Source organism: Hyaena hyaena, unplaced genomic scaffold (genome assembly GCF_003009895.1).
Source record: "Hyaena hyaena isolate Hyena2069 unplaced genomic scaffold, ASM300989v1 scaffold_259, whole genome shotgun sequence".
In the NCBI taxonomy this organism is placed as follows: domain Eukaryota; kingdom Metazoa; phylum Chordata; class Mammalia; order Carnivora; family Hyaenidae; genus Hyaena; species Hyaena hyaena.
In genome coordinates this window covers 969,293-984,591 of record NW_024080886.1, presented here as the reverse complement: position 1 = coordinate 984,591, position 15,299 = coordinate 969,293, and the positions used below count along the sequence as shown (strand labels likewise).

The following is a 15,299-nucleotide window of genomic DNA, read 5'->3' as shown; positions in this document are numbered from 1 at the left end:
CGAGCTTCCTGTAAATTTATTTAAAAACATTTAAGTGAAAGGAAACACTGACAGACAACATTGGTAAACTCCTTAGCAATCACAAAGTGCTGAAAACCTAAAAGCAGACCAGGCAGGGCTGAATGAAGCAGGGCTAAGTGAAGGGCTTCTAGAAGCAGTCCCAGAATCCCGTTCTGGTGCTGAGCTGGATAGAAATTTATCTCCTCCCAGGAGGGGTCACTCAGTGTCTAGACGAGGGTCCAAGGAAGGCGTTACCTAATTGAAAAGCAACAGTAATACCAGTGGCCTCAGTTAACGAGTGCTCACTTCACCATTTTCTTGTCTTTTAAAAATTTCTGTCCAGTATTAACACTCAAAGTGCAAGACCCTTTCCTCCAAGTTATTTCTCCTGGAATTTACTTTAAAAATTTTTTTAATGTGTTATTATTTTTAGGAGAGAGAGAGAGATAGTATGAGCAGGGGAGGGTCAGAGAGAGAGGGAGTCACAGACTGAAACAGGCTCCAGGCTCTGAGCTGGCAGTCAGCACAGAGCCCAATACGGGGCTCGAACCCACGAACCGCGAGATCATGACCTAAGCGAAAGTCGGACGCTTAACCGACTAAGCCACCCTGGCGCCCCTACTTTTAAATTTTTTAAAACGTTTTATTTTTAACTTACATTTTTAATATTTATTTTTGAGAGAGAGACAGAATGTAAGCAGATGAGAGGTGCAGAGAGAGGGAGACCAAGGTTCTGAAGCAGTAGAATGTTTTTATCAATTTTATTGGATAGAGCATGAGCTGGGGAAGGGAAGAAAGAGAGGGAGACACAGAATTGGAAGCAGGCTCCAAGCTCTGAGCTGTCTGCACAGAGACCAACACGGGGCTTGAACCCACAAACCCTGTGACGATCATGACCTGAGCTGAAGTTGGATGCTTAACCACCCAGGCACTCCTCCACCCGGAAGCTAATACCACTCCTAGGTATAGATGAGCAGCATGAATCACAATAGCAAAAGGTTGGCGATATGCTAGTGTCCAAGGAAAGAGGAAGGGACGGGTGGGTGGATAGATGTTTGTATGGAGAACAGGTGGATTATTGAATGGATGGATGGATGGATGGATGGACGGATGGATGGATGTGTAGATGCATGGATGGTTGGATGGACGGATGGATGGTTGGACAATGGATGGATAGATAGATGGATGGATGGATGGATGATTGGATAGATGGGTGGAAGAGTGTGTGTGTGTGTGTGTGTGTTGTGTGTGCATGCACCTATGTGGGGTTTTTCTTAGGTTCTAGTCTTGAGATTTTTACATCGAGAGGCTCAGGGAGGGTCTACGGGTCTGCAACCATCTATGACACATGGGCATCAGGTGTGAGGGACCTGGGGCATCTATTGTCATGTTGATGCTCCTGTTTCACAGGCTGCTGCTGACAGTGGCTACTTTTCTCTGCTAATCGTGCACTGTCGTTTTCCCCGCAGGTACCGACCCCAAGCCGATGCCCCCCTACCCCCAGCCGGGCAGGCCCAACAACAGTGGAGGTAAGTAGTGTGCTCCCTCAGGGTCCTCTACACGCTGCTTGGACAGAACCTGCTTTGTCTTGTCTGCGGATTTCCTCAGCTGCCTTTGAAATGGGGAACGGCTCTCCCTCTTCAGAAAACCCCCTCGCACTCCCTAGAAGGGGGGGTGGAAGGTTTAACCTGCATCAAGCATTTCATTCCCTTTTGGTCTGACTGCTGCCAAATTGTATCTTCTTAGTGGATACTGTACGTTATTGTGATGCATTTTTAATTAGGCTGAGGACAAGTTCCTCTTACACATGTTTGCACGGTTCCAAATGATTCATCCCTGAGAAAGCCCACCTGTGGGTGCTGTATATTGTTTGTCATGTATCTTCCGTGTCTGTGTTGTTTCAAAAGTTAGGCAGATGAGCTTCCTGTAGATTTCTTTAAAAATATTTTTAAGTGAAAGGAAACATTGATGGACAATGTTGATAAACTCATTAACAATCACAAAGTGCTGAAAACCCAAAAGCAAGACCAGGCAGTGCTGAATGAAGCAGGCCTAAGTGAAGGGCTTCTAGAAGCGATCTCAGAGTCCCATTCTGATGCTGAGCTGGTTAGAAATTTATCTCGTACCAGGCTGGCGGTCGCTCAACATTGGGACGAGGGCCCAAGGAAGGTATCACCCAATTGAAAAGCAAAAAACAGTGACACCTGCAGCCTCAGTTAACAGGTGCTCACAACACCATTACCCTTCCTTTTAAAAATTTCTATCCAATATTAACATGTCCAAGTTTATGATCCTTTTCTAAAACTAATTCCTCTTGGAATTCACTTCTGTACAATGTTTTAAAAAATGCTTTTATTTATTTTTGAGAGGCAGAGAGTGGGAGCATGAGCTGGTGAGGGGCACAGATAGATGGAGACACAGAATTGGAAGCAGGCTCCAGGCTCTGAGCTGTCTGCACAGAGACCAATACGGGGCTCGAACCCACAAACCCTGAGATGATCATGACCTGAGCCAAACGTGGACACTTAACTGACTGAGCCAGCCAGGTGCCCCTCCATCCAAAAGGCAATACCACTCCTAGGTATAGACCACCAGCATGATTCAACAATAGCAAAAAGTTAGCGATAGGCTAATGTTCATGGAAGGAGTGAGGAATGGGTGGGTGGATGGATTTGTGGATTGTTGGATGAGTGCGTGTTGGATGGAATATGGGAGGGTGCATAATTGGTTGGATACTGGTTGGGTGGATGTTAGGATGGGTAAATGGATGAATGAATGGGTGGAGGATGGATGGATGGGTGGGTGCGTAGAAGGATGGATGATGGATGGGTGGAATATTGGGTGGGTGGATAGATGATGGACGGATGGATGGATGGACGGATGAATGGGTGAAAGATGGATGGATGGACGGTTGTGTGTGTGTGTGTGTGTGTGTGTGCCTGTCTGTCTGTATATTTGTGTGCATGCACCTATGATGGGGTTTTCTTTAAGTGCTAGTTTAGAAATTTTTACATCGAGAGGCTCAGGTAGGGTCCACCGGTCTGTGACCATCTAGGACACATGGGCAGCAGGTGTGAGGGACCTGGAGCATCTACTGCCGTGTTGATGCTCCTGTGTCACAGGCTGCTGCTGACAGTGGCTACTTTTCTCTGCTAAACGTGCACTGTCATTTTCCCCACAGGTCTCTTACCCAACCAGAGGCCCCCCTACCCACCCCAGCCAGGAATGACCTACAACACTGGAGGTAAGTGGTGTGCTCCCTCAGGGTCCTCTGCACGCTGCCTGGACAGAGCCTGCTTTGTCTTGCCTGGGGGTTTCCTCAGCTGCCTTTGAAATGGGGAACGGCTCTAACTCTGCAGGAAACCGCCTCGCACTCCCAAGCATGGGGGATGGAAGGTTGACCCCACATCACGCATTTCATTCCCTGTTGCTCTGACTGCTGCAAAATAGGGTTTTCTTGGTGGATACTGAACGTTATTGTGATGCATTTTTAATTAGGTCGAGGATAAGTTCCTTTTTCGTGTGTTTGCACGGTTCCAAATGATGTACCCCCAAAAAAGCCCACCTGTGTGTGCTGTGTATTGTATGTCATGTATCCTCCGTGTCTGTGGGGTTTCAATTGCTTGGGAGACTAGCTTCCTGTAGATTTCATTTGAAAATTTAAGTGAAAGGACACATTGATGGAGAACGTTGGTAAACTCCTTAGCAATCACAAAGTGGTGTAAACATAAAAGCAAGACCAGGCAGTGTTGAATGAAGCAGGGCTAAGGGAAGGGCTTCCAGAAGTGGTCCCAGGGTCCGTTCTGGTGCTGAGCTAGATAGAAATTTATCTCCTCCCAGGCTGGGGGTCGCTCAACATTGGGACGAGGGCCCATGGAAGGTATTAATTGAAAAGCAAAAAACAGTAACACTTACCATATTAGTTAACACGTGTTCTCAACACCATTTACCCTTCCTTGTAAAAATTTCTGTCCAGTATTGACATGTCCAAGTTTGTGATCCTTTTCTACAACTAATTCCTCTTGGAATTCACTTCTTTACATTGTTTTAAAAAATGTTTTTATTTATTATTGAGAGGGAGAGAGGGAGCATGAGCTGTGAGGGGCACAGAGAGATGGAAACACAGAATTGGAAGCAGGCTCCAGGCTCTGAGCTGTCAGCACAGAGGCCAACACGGGGCACAAACCCACGAACCCTGAGATCATGACCTGAGTCAAAATTGGACACTTAACTAACTGAGCCACCCAGGCGCTCCTCCACCCAGAAGGCAATACCACTCGTAGGTATAGACCAGAAGATTGATTCACCAAAAGCAAAGAGTTAGTGATAGTCTAATATCCATGGAGGGAGTGAGGGATGGGAGAGTGGATGGATGGTTGGATGGTTGGATGAGTGGATTATTGGATGGATGATGGGTGGGTAGATGGTTGGGTTGCAGGATGGGTGAATGGATGGGTGGATGGATGCATACATGGTTCGAGAGTGGATGGATGGATGGATGGGTGGGTGGGTGGATGGATGATGGATGGATGGATGGATGGATGGTTGTAATTGAATGGAGGGATAGATGGATGGGTGGGTGGGTAGAAGGATGGACGATGGATGGATGGATGGTTGGATGGGTGGTTGGATAATGGATGGATGGATGGGTGGGTAGGTGGGTGGATGGATGGATGATGGATAGATGTATGAATGGTTGGATGAATGGGTGGATGGATGGATAAATGGGTGGATGATTGAAGGATGGATGGATGGATGGATGGATGGATGGATGGATGGGTAGGTCCGTAGTAGTATGGATGATGGATGTATGTATGGATGGGTGGGTGGATGGATGAATGGGTAAATGATGGATGGATGGGTGATTGGGTGTGTGTGTGTGTGTGTGTCTGTGTGTGTGTGTGCATGTGCCTATGTGGGATTTTTCTTTAAGTTCTAGTTTTGAAATTTTTACATTGAAAGGCTCAGGGAGGTTCCACTGGTCTGTGACCATCTAGGACACATGGGCCGCGGGTGTGAGGCACCTGGAGCATCTACTGCCGTGTTGATGCTCCTGTGTCACAGGCTGCTGCTGATAGTGGCTACTTTTCTCTGCTAAACGTGCACTGTCGTTTTCCCCACAGGTATCTTACCCAACCAGAGGCCCCCCTACCCACCCCAGCCGGGAATGACCTACAACACTGGAGGTAAGTGGTGTGCTCCCTCAGATCCTCTGCACACTGCCTGGACAGAGCCTGCTTTGTCTTGCCTGTGGGTTTCCTCAGGTGCCTTTGAAATGGGGAACGGCTCTCCCTCTGCAGGAAACCGCCTCTCACTCTCAAGCACGGGGGGTGGAAAGATGAACTGCATCATGCATTTCATTCTCTGTTGCTATGACGGTTGCAAAATAGGGTCTTCTTGGTGGATACTGAACGTTATTGTTATGCATTTTTAATTAGGTCGAGGATAAGTTCCATTTTCGTGTGTTTGCATGGTTCCAAATGATGTACCCCCAAAAAAGCCCACCTGTGTGTGCTGTGTATTGTATGTCATTTATCCTCTGTGTCTGTGGGGTTTCAATGACTTGGGAGAGGAGCTTCCCGTGAATTTCTTTTTAAATTAAGTGAAAGATAACATTAATAGACAACTATGGTAAACTCCTTAGCAGTCACAAAGTGCTGAAAACTTAAAAGCAAGACCAGGCAGTGCTGAATGAAGCAGGGCTAAGGGAAGGACTTCCAGAAGTGGTCCCAGAGTCCCGTTCTGGTGCTGAGCTGGATAGAAATTTATCTCCTCTTAGGCCGGGGGTCGCTCAACATTGGGACGAGGGCCCAAGGAAGGTATTACCCAACTGAAAAGCAAAAAACAGTAACACCTACTGCATTAGTTAACAGGTGCTCTCAACACCATTTACCCTTCCTTTTAAAAATTTCTGTCCAGTGTTAACATGTCCAAGTTTATGATCCTTTTCTACAACTAATTCCTCTTGGAATTCACTTCTTTACATTGTTTTAAAAAATGTTTTTATTTATTATTGAGAGGGAGAGAGGGAGCATGAGCTGTGAGGGGCACAGAGAGATGGAGACACAGAATTGGAAGCAGGCTCCAGGCTCTGAGCTGTCAGCACAGATACCAACACGGGGCTCCAACCCATGAACCCTGAGATCATGACTGAGTCAAAGTTGGACACTTAACTAACTGAGCCACCCAGGCGCTCCTCTACCCAGAAGGCAATACTACTCGTAGGTATAGACCAACAGCATGATTCACCAATAGCAAAGAGTTAGTGATAGTCTAATGTCCATGGAGGGAGTGAGGGATGGGTGTGTGGATGGATGGTTGGATGAGTGGATTGTTGGATGCATGATGGGTGGGTAGATGGTTGTGTGGGAGGATGGTCAATGGATGGGTGGATGAATGCATACATGGTTGGATAGTGCATGGATGGATGGATGGATGGGTGGATGGATAATGGATGGATGGATGGGTTGCTGGATGGATGGAGGAATGGTTGGATTTGAATGGATGGATAGATGGATGTTTGAGTGGTAGAAGGATGGATGATGGATGTGTTGATGGTTGGGTGGGTGTTTGGATGATGAATGGATGGATGGAAGGGTGAGTGAATGGATGGTAGAATGGGTGAGGATGGATGGATGGATGTGTTTGTGTGTGTGTGTGTGTGTGTGTGTGAGTGCGTGTATGTGCATGCACTAGATGAGATTTTTCTTTAAGTTCTATGTTTGAGATTTTTACATCGAGAGGCTCAGGGAGGTTCCACTGGTCTGTGACCATCTAGGACACATGGGCCGCAGGTGTGAGGCACCTGGAGCATCTAGTGCCGTGTTGATGCTCCTGTGTCACAGGCTGCTGCTGACAGTGGCTACTTTTCTCTGCTAAACGTGCGCTGTCGTTTTCCCCACAGGTATCTTACCCAACCAGAGGCCCCCCTACCCACCCCAGCCGGGAATGACCTACAACACTGGAGGTAAGTGGTGTGCTCCCTCAGGTCCTCTGCACACTGCCTGGACAGAGCCTGCTTTGTCTTGCCTGTGGGTTTCCTCAGGTGCCTTTGAAATGGGGAACGGCTCTCCCTCTGCAGGAAACCGCATCGCACTCCCAAGCATGGGGGGTAGAAAGATGATAGCATCACGCATTTCATTCTCTGTTCCTATGACGGTTGCAAAATAGGGTCTTCTTGTTGGATACTGAACGTTATTGTGATGCATTTTCAATTAGTCGAGGATAAGTTCCGTTTTCGTGTGTTTGCATGGTTCCAAATGAGTGTCCCCAAAAAAGCCGACCTGTGTGTACTGTGTATTGTATGTCATTTATCCTCCGTGTGTGTGGGGTTTCAATCGCTTGGGAGATGAGTTTCGCGTGAATTTGTTTGTAAAATAAGTGAAAGACAACATTGATAACAACGTTGGTAAACTCCTTAGCAATCACAAAGTGCTGAAAACCTAAAAGCAAGACCTGACAGTGTTGAATGAAGCAGGGCTAAGGGAAGGGCTTCCAGAAGTGGTCCCAGAGTCCCGTTCTGATGCTGAGCTGGATAGAAATTTATCTCATCTGAGTCCGAGTGTCACTCAACATTGGAAAGAGGGCCCAAGGAAGCTATTACCCAATTTAAAACCAAAAAACAGTAACACCTGCAGCCTCAGTTAACAGGTGCTCACAACATCATTTACCCTTCCTTTTAAAAATTTCTGTCCAGTATTAACATGTCCAAGTTTATGATCCTTTTCTACAACTAATTCCTCTTGGAATTCACTTCTTTACATTGTTTTAAAAAATGTTTTTATTTATTATTGAGAGGGAGAGAGGGAGCATGAGCTGGGGAGGGGCACAAAGAGATGGAGACACAGAATTGGAAACAGGCTCCAGGCTCTGAGCTGTCAGCACAGAGACCAACACGGGGCTCCAACCCATGAACCCTGAGATCATGACCTGAGTCAAAGTTGGACACTTAACTGACTGAACCACCCAGGCGCCACTCCACCCAGAAGGCAATACCACTCGTAGGTATAGACCAGCAGATTGGTTCACCAAAAGCAAAACGTTGGTGATAGGCTAATATCCATGGAGGGAGTGAGGGATGGGAGAGTGGATGGATGGTTGGATGGTTGGACGAGTGGATTGTTGGATGGATGATGGGTGGGTAGATGGTTGGGTGGGAGGAAGGGTGAATGGATGGGTGGATGGATGCATACATGGTTGGAGAGTGGATGGATGAATGGATGGATGGATGGAGGAATGTTTGGAATTGAGTGGATGGATAGATGGATGGGTGGGTGGGTAGAAAGTTGGATGACAGAGGGGTGGATGTTTTTGTGGGTGGATGGATGATGGATGGATGGGTGGGTGGGTGGATAGATGATGATGGATGGATGGATGGATGTGTGGGTTGATGGGTGGATGGATGGGTGGGTGGATGGATGAATGAAAGAGGTAAAGGATGGATGAATGGGTGGCTGGGGTTGTGTGTGTGTGTGTCTGTGTGTGTGTGCATGCACCTATGTAGGGTTTTTCTTCAAGTCTTCTTTGAAATTTTTACATTGAGAGGCTCAGGAAGGTTCCACTGGTCTGTGACAATCTAGGACACATGGGACGCAGGTGTGAGGCACCTGGACATCTACTGCCGTGTTGATGCTCCTGTGTCACAGGCTGCTGCTGACAGTGGCTACTTTTCTCTGCTAAACATGCACTGTCGTTTTCCCCGCAGGTCTCTTACCCAACCAGAGGCCCCCCTACCCACCCCAGCCGGGCATGCCCCACAAGACTGGAGGTAAGTGGTGTGCTCCCTCAGGGTCCTCTGCACGCTGCCTGGACAGAGTCTGCTTTGTCTTGCCTGTGGGTTTCCTCAGGTGCCTTTGAAATGGGGAACGGCTCTCCCTCTGCAGGAAACCGCCTCGCACTTCCAAGCACGAGGGGTGGAAGGTTGAACTCGCAATACACATTTCATTACCTGTTGCTCTGACTGTTGCAAAATAGGGTCTTCTTGGTGGATACTGAACGTTATTGTAATGCATTTTTAATTAGGTCGAGGATAAGTTCCGTTTTCGTGTGTTTGCACGGTTCCAAATGATGTACCCCCCAAAAAGCCGACGTGTGTCTGCTGTGTATTGTATGTCATTTATCCTCCGTGTCTGTGGGGTTTCAATCGCTGGGGAGACGAGGTTTCTGTAGATTTCATTCGAAAATTTAATGAAAGGAAACATTGATGGAGAACATTGGTAGACTCCTTAGCAATCACAAAGTGCTGAAAACCTAAAAGCAAGACCAAGCAGTGCTGAATGAAGCAGGGCTAAGGGAAGGGCTTCTAGAAGTGGTCCCAGAGTCCCGTTCTGGTGCTGAGCTAGATAGAAATTTATCTCATCCCAGGCCGGGGGTCGCTCAACATTGGGACGAGGGCCCAAGGATGATATTACCCAATTGAAAACCAAAAAACAGTAACACCTTCTGTATCAGTTAACAGGTGCTCTCAACACCATTTACCCATCCTTTTAAAAATTTCTGTCCAGTATTAACATGTCCAAGTTTATGATCCTTTTCTACAACTAATTCCTCTTGGAATTCACTTCTTTACATTGTTTTAAAAAATGTTTTTATTTATTATTGAGAGGGAGAGAGGGAGCATGAGCTGTGAGGGGCACAGAGAGATGGAGACACAGAATTGGAAACAGGCTCCAGGCTCTGAGCTGTCAGCACAGAGACCAACACGGGGCTCCAACCCATGAACCCTGAGATCATGACCTGAGTCAAAGTTGGACACTTAACTGACTGAACCACCCAGGCGCCACTCCACCCAGAAGGCAATACCACTCGTAGGTATAGACCAGCAGATTGGTTCACCAAAAGCAAAACGTTGGTGATAGGCTAATATCCATGGAGGGAGTGAGGGATGGGAGAGTGGATGGATGGTTGGATGGTTGGACGAGTGGATTGTTGGATGGATGATGGGTGGGTAGATGGTTGGGTGGGAGGAAGGGTGAATGGATGGGTGGATGGATGCATACATGGTTGGAGAGTGGATGGATGAATGGATGGATGGATGGAGGAATGTTTGGAATTGAGTGGATGGATAGATGGATGGGTGGGTGGGTAGAAAGTTGGATGACAGAGGGGTGGATGTTTTTGTGGGTGGATGGATGATGGATGGATGGGTGGGTGGGTGGATAGATGATGATGGATGGATGGATGGATGTGTGGGTTGATGGGTGGATGGATGGGTGGGTGGATGGATGAATGAAAGAGGTAAAGGATGGATGAATGGGTGGCTGGGGTTGTGTGTGTGTGTGTCTGTGTGTGTGTGCATGCACCTATGTAGGGTTTTTCTTCAAGTCTTCTTTGAAATTTTTACATTGAGAGGCTCAGGAAGGTTCCACTGGTCTGTGACAATCTAGGACACATGGGACGCAGGTGTGAGGCACCTGGACATCTACTGCCGTGTTGATGCTCCTGTGTCACAGGCTGCTGCTGACAGTGGCTACTTTTCTCTGCTAAACATGCACTGTCGTTTTCCCCGCAGGTCTCTTACCCAACCAGAGGCCCCCCTACCCACCCCAGCCGGGTATGCCCCACAAGACTGGAGGTAAGTGGTGTGCTCCCTCAGGGTCCTCTGCACGCTGCCTGGTCAGAGTCTGCTTTGTCTTGCCTGTGGGTTTCCTCAGGTGCCTTTGAAATGGGGAACGGCTCTCCCTCTGCAGGAAACCGCCTCGCACTTCCAAGCACGAGGGGTGGAAGGTTGAACTCGCAATACACATTTCATTACCTGTTGCTCTGACTGTTGCAAAATAGGGTCTTCTTGGTGGATACTGAACGTTATTGTAATGCATTTTTAATTAGGTCGAGGATAAGTTCCGTTTTCGTGTGTTTGCACGGTTCCAAATGATGTACCCCCCAAAAAGCCGACGTGTGTCTGCTGTGTATTGTATGTCATTTATTCTCCGTGTCTGTGGGGTTTCAATCGCTGGGGAGACGAGGTTTCTGTAGATTTCATTCGAAAATTTAATGAAAGGAAACATTGATGGAGAACATTGGTAGACTCCTTAGCAATCACAAAGTGCTGAAAACCTAAAAGCAAGACCAAGCAGTGCTGAATGAAGCAGGGCTAAGGGAAGGGCTTCCAGAAGTGGTCCCAGAGTCCCGTTCTGGTCCTGAGCTAGATAGAAATTTATCTCATCCCAGGCCGGGGGTCGCTCAACATTGGGACGAGGGCCCAAGGATGATATTACCCAATTGAAAACCAAAAAACAGTAACACCTTCTGTATCAGTTAACAGGTGCTCTCAACACCATTTACCCATCCTTTTAAAAATTTCTGTCCAGTATTAACATGTCCAAGTTTATGATCCTTTTCTACAATTAATTCCTCTTGGAATTCACTTCTTTACATTGTTTTAATGTTTTTTGTTGTTGTTGTTGTTTTGTTGTTGTTGTTGTTTTTTATTTCTAGGAGAGAGAGAGAAACAGCGTGAGTAGGGGAGGGTCAGAGAGAGAGGGAGTCACAGACTGAAACCGGCTCCAGGCTCTGAGCTGGCAGTCAGCACAGAGCCCGACGCGGGGCCCGAACCCACGAACCGCGAGATCATGACCTAAGTGAAAGTCGGACGCTTAACCGACTAAGCCACCCAGGCGCCCCTCACTTCTTTACATTGTTTTAAAAAAATGTTTTTATTTATTATTGAGAGGGAGAGAGGGAGCATGAGCTGGTGAAGGGCACAGAGAGATGGAGACACAGAATTGGAAACAGGCTCCAGGCTCTTAGCCTTCAGCACTGAGACTGACACGGGGGTCAAACCCATGAACCCTGAGATCATGACCTGAGTCAAAGTTGGACACTTAACTGACTGAGCCACCCAGGCGCTCCTCCACCCAGAAGGCAATACCACTCGTACGTACAGACCAGCAGCATGATTCACCAATAGCAAAGAGTTGGTGATAGGCTAATGTCCATGGAGGGAGTGAGGGATGGGTGGGTGGATGGATGGAGGAATGGTTGGAATTGAATGGATGGATAGATGATTGGGTGGGTGGTTGGATGATGGATGGATGGATGGACGGTTGGATGAATGGGTGGCTGGATGGATGAAATGGTGGATGATGGGAGGATGGATGGACGGATGGGTGGGTCCGTAGTAGGAGGGAAGATGGACGGATGCATGGTTGGGAGGTTGGATGGATGATGGATGGATGGATGGATTGGTGATTGGTGGGTAGATGGATGGATGAATGGGTAAAGGATGGATGGATGGTTGGTTGGGTGTGTGTGTGTCTGTGTCTGTGTGTGCGTTGTGTGTCTGTGTGAGTGTGCATGCACCAATGTGGTGTTTTTCTTTAGGTTCTAGTTTTGAAATTTTTACATCGAGAGGCTCAGGTAGGGTCCACTGGTCTGTGACCTTCTATGACACATGGGCTGCAGGTGTGAGGGACCTGGAGCATCTATTGCCATGTTGATGCTCCTGTGTCACAGGCTGCTGCTGACAGTGGCTACTTTTCTCTGCTAAACTTGCACTGTCGTTTTCCCCTCAGGTCTCTTACCCAACCAGAGGCCCCCCTACCCACCCCAGCCGGGAATGCCCCACAACACTGGAGGTAAGTGGTGTGCTCCCTCAGGGTCCTCTACACGCTGCCTGGACAGAGTCTGCTTTGTCTTGCCTGTGGGAGGATGGGTGAATGGATGGGTGGATGGATGCATACATGGTTAGAGAGTGGGTGGATGGATGGATGAATGGTTGGAATTGAATGGAGGAATGGATGGGTGGTTGTGTAGAAGGATGGATGATGGATGGGTGGATGGTTAGGTGGGTGGGTGGATGATGGATGGATGAATGGGTGGGTGGGTAGATGGATGGATGATGGATGGATGTATGGATGTTTGGATGAATGGGTGGCTGGATGGATGAATGGGTAAAGGATGGATAGATGGTTGGTTGGATGTGTGTGTGTGTGTGTGTGAGTGTACATGTGCCAATGTGGTGTTTTTCTTTAGGTTCTAGTTTTGAAATTTTTACATCGAGAGGCTCAGGAAGGTTCCACTGGTCTGTGACAATCTAGGACACATGGGCCGCAGGTGTGAGGCACCTGGGGCATCTACTGCCGTGTTGATGCTCCTGTGTCACAGGCTGCTGCTGACAGTGGCTACTTTTCTCTGCTAAACATGTGCTGTCGTTTTCCCCGCAGGTCTCTTACCCAATCAGAGGCCCCCCTACCCACCCCAGCCGGGAATGCCCCACAACACTGGAGGTAAGTGGTGTGCTCCCTCAGATCCTCTGCACGCTGCCTGGACAGAGCCTGCTTTGTCTTGCCTGTGGGAGGATGGGTGAATGGATGGGTGGATGGATGCATACATGGTTAGAGAGTGGATGGATGGATGGATGAAAGGTTGGAATTGAATGGAGGGATGGATGGGTGGGTGTGTAGAAGGATGGATGATGGATGGGTGGATGGATGGGTGGGTGGGTGGATGGATGGATGATGGATGGATGGATGTTTGGATGAATGGGTGGATGGATGGTTGAATGCGTGATGATGGGATGATGAATGGATGTATGGATGGGTGGGTGGATGGATGGATGAATGGGTAAAGGTGGATGAACGGGTGGTTTTGTGTGTGTGTGTGTGTATGTGTGAGTGTGTGCATGTGTTTATGTGGGATTTTTCTTTAGTTTCTAGTCTTGAGATTTTTACATCGAGAGGCTCAGGGAGGTTCCACTGGTCTGTGACCTTCTATGACACATGGGCCGCAGGTGTGAGGCACCTGGAGCATCTACTGCCGTGTTGATGCTCCTGTGTCACAGGCTGCTGCTGACAGTGGCTACTTTTCTCTGATAAACGTGTACTGCCGTTTTCCCCGCAGGTCTCTTACCCAATCAGAGGTCCCACTACCCACTCCAGTCGGGAATGCCCCACAACACTGGAGGTAAGTAGCGGGCTCCCTCAGGGTCCTCTGCAGGCTGCCTGGACAGAGCCTGCTTTGTCTTGCCTGTGGGTTTCCTCAGCTGCCTTTGAAATGCGGAACGGGTCTCACTCTGCAGGAAACCGACTCGCACTCTCAAGCACGGGGGGTGGAAAGATGAACTGCATCATGCATTTCATTCTCTGTTGCTATGACGGTTGCAAAATAGGGTCTTCTTGGTGGATACTGAACGTTATTGTGATGCATTTTTAATTAGGTCGAGGATAAGTTCCGTTTTCGTATGTTTGCACGGTTCCAAATGATGTACCCCCTAAAAAGCCCACCTTGTATGCTGTGTATTGTATGTCATTTATCCTTTTTGTCTGTGGGGTTTCAATCGCTTGGGAGACGAGCTTCCTGTAGAATTCTGTTGAAAATTTAAGTGAAAGGAAACATTGATGGAGAACATTGTTAAACTCCTTAGCAATCACAAAGTGGTGAAAACATAAAAGCAAGACCAGGCAGTGCTGAATGAAGCAAGGCTAAGGGAAGGGCTTCCAGAAGTGGTCCCAGAGTCCCGTTCTGGTGCTGAGCTGGATAGAAATTTATCTCCTCTCAGGCTGGGGGTCGCTCAACATTGGGATGAGGGCCCAAGGAAGGTATTACCCAACTGAAAATTAAAAAACAGTAACACCTGCAGCCTCAGTTTACAGGTGCTCTCAACACCATTTACCTTTCCTTTTAAAAATTTCTGTCCACTGTTAACACTCCAAGCTCAAGACCCTTTCCTCCAACTTATTCCTTCTAGAATTTCTTTTTTAAAATATTTTTTAATATTTATTTTTGAGAGAGAGAGAGTACATGAGCAGGTGAGAAGCGCAGAGAGAGGGAGACCAAGAATCTGAAAGAGTAAAATGTTTTTTATTAATTTTTGAGAGATAGAGCAAGAGTGGGTAAGGAGAGGAAAGAGACGGAGACACAGAATCGGAAACTGGCTCCAGGCTCTGAGCTGTCAGCACAGAGGTGAACACGGGGCTCAAACCCATGAACCCTGAGATCATGACCTGGGTCAAAGTTGGACTGACTGAGCCATCCAGGCGCTCCTACACCCAGAGGGCAATACCACTCGTAGGTATAGACCAGCAGCACGATTCACCAATAGCAAAGAGTTGGTGATAGACTAATGTCCATGGAGGGAGTGAGGGATGGGTGGGTGTATGGATGGATGGATGGATGGTTGGATGAGTGCGTGTTGGATGAAATATGGGTGAGTAGATAATTGGTTGGATAGTGGTTGGATGGATGGATGGATGGATGGATGAGTGAATAGATGGATGAATGGGTGGATGATGGATGGATGGATGGATGGATGGGTGGGTGGGTAGAAGGATGGATGATGGATGGGTGGATGGTTGGGTGGG

The 15,299-nt window shown here is 47.9% G+C and overlaps 1 protein-coding gene across 1 annotated transcript in view; it reads left to right on the top strand.

The window, feature by feature from the left end:
• The window catches only part of XG (Xg glycoprotein (Xg blood group)), a 68,767-nt gene that overhangs the window by 3,806 nt on the left and 49,662 nt on the right, over positions 1-15,299 (top strand). Inside the window, exons 4-12 of the mRNA XM_039245323.1 lie at positions 1,470-1,529; positions 3,182-3,244; positions 5,124-5,186; positions 6,905-6,967; positions 8,705-8,767; positions 10,511-10,573; positions 12,513-12,575; positions 13,164-13,226; positions 13,840-13,902. Of these exons, the coding sequence (XP_039101254.1) occupies positions 1,470-1,529; positions 3,182-3,244; positions 5,124-5,186; positions 6,905-6,967; positions 8,705-8,767; positions 10,511-10,573; positions 12,513-12,575; positions 13,164-13,226; positions 13,840-13,902 (564 nt within the window). The remainder of the gene's footprint in view (positions 1-1,469; positions 1,530-3,181; positions 3,245-5,123; positions 5,187-6,904; positions 6,968-8,704; positions 8,768-10,510; positions 10,574-12,512; positions 12,576-13,163; positions 13,227-13,839; positions 13,903-15,299) is intronic.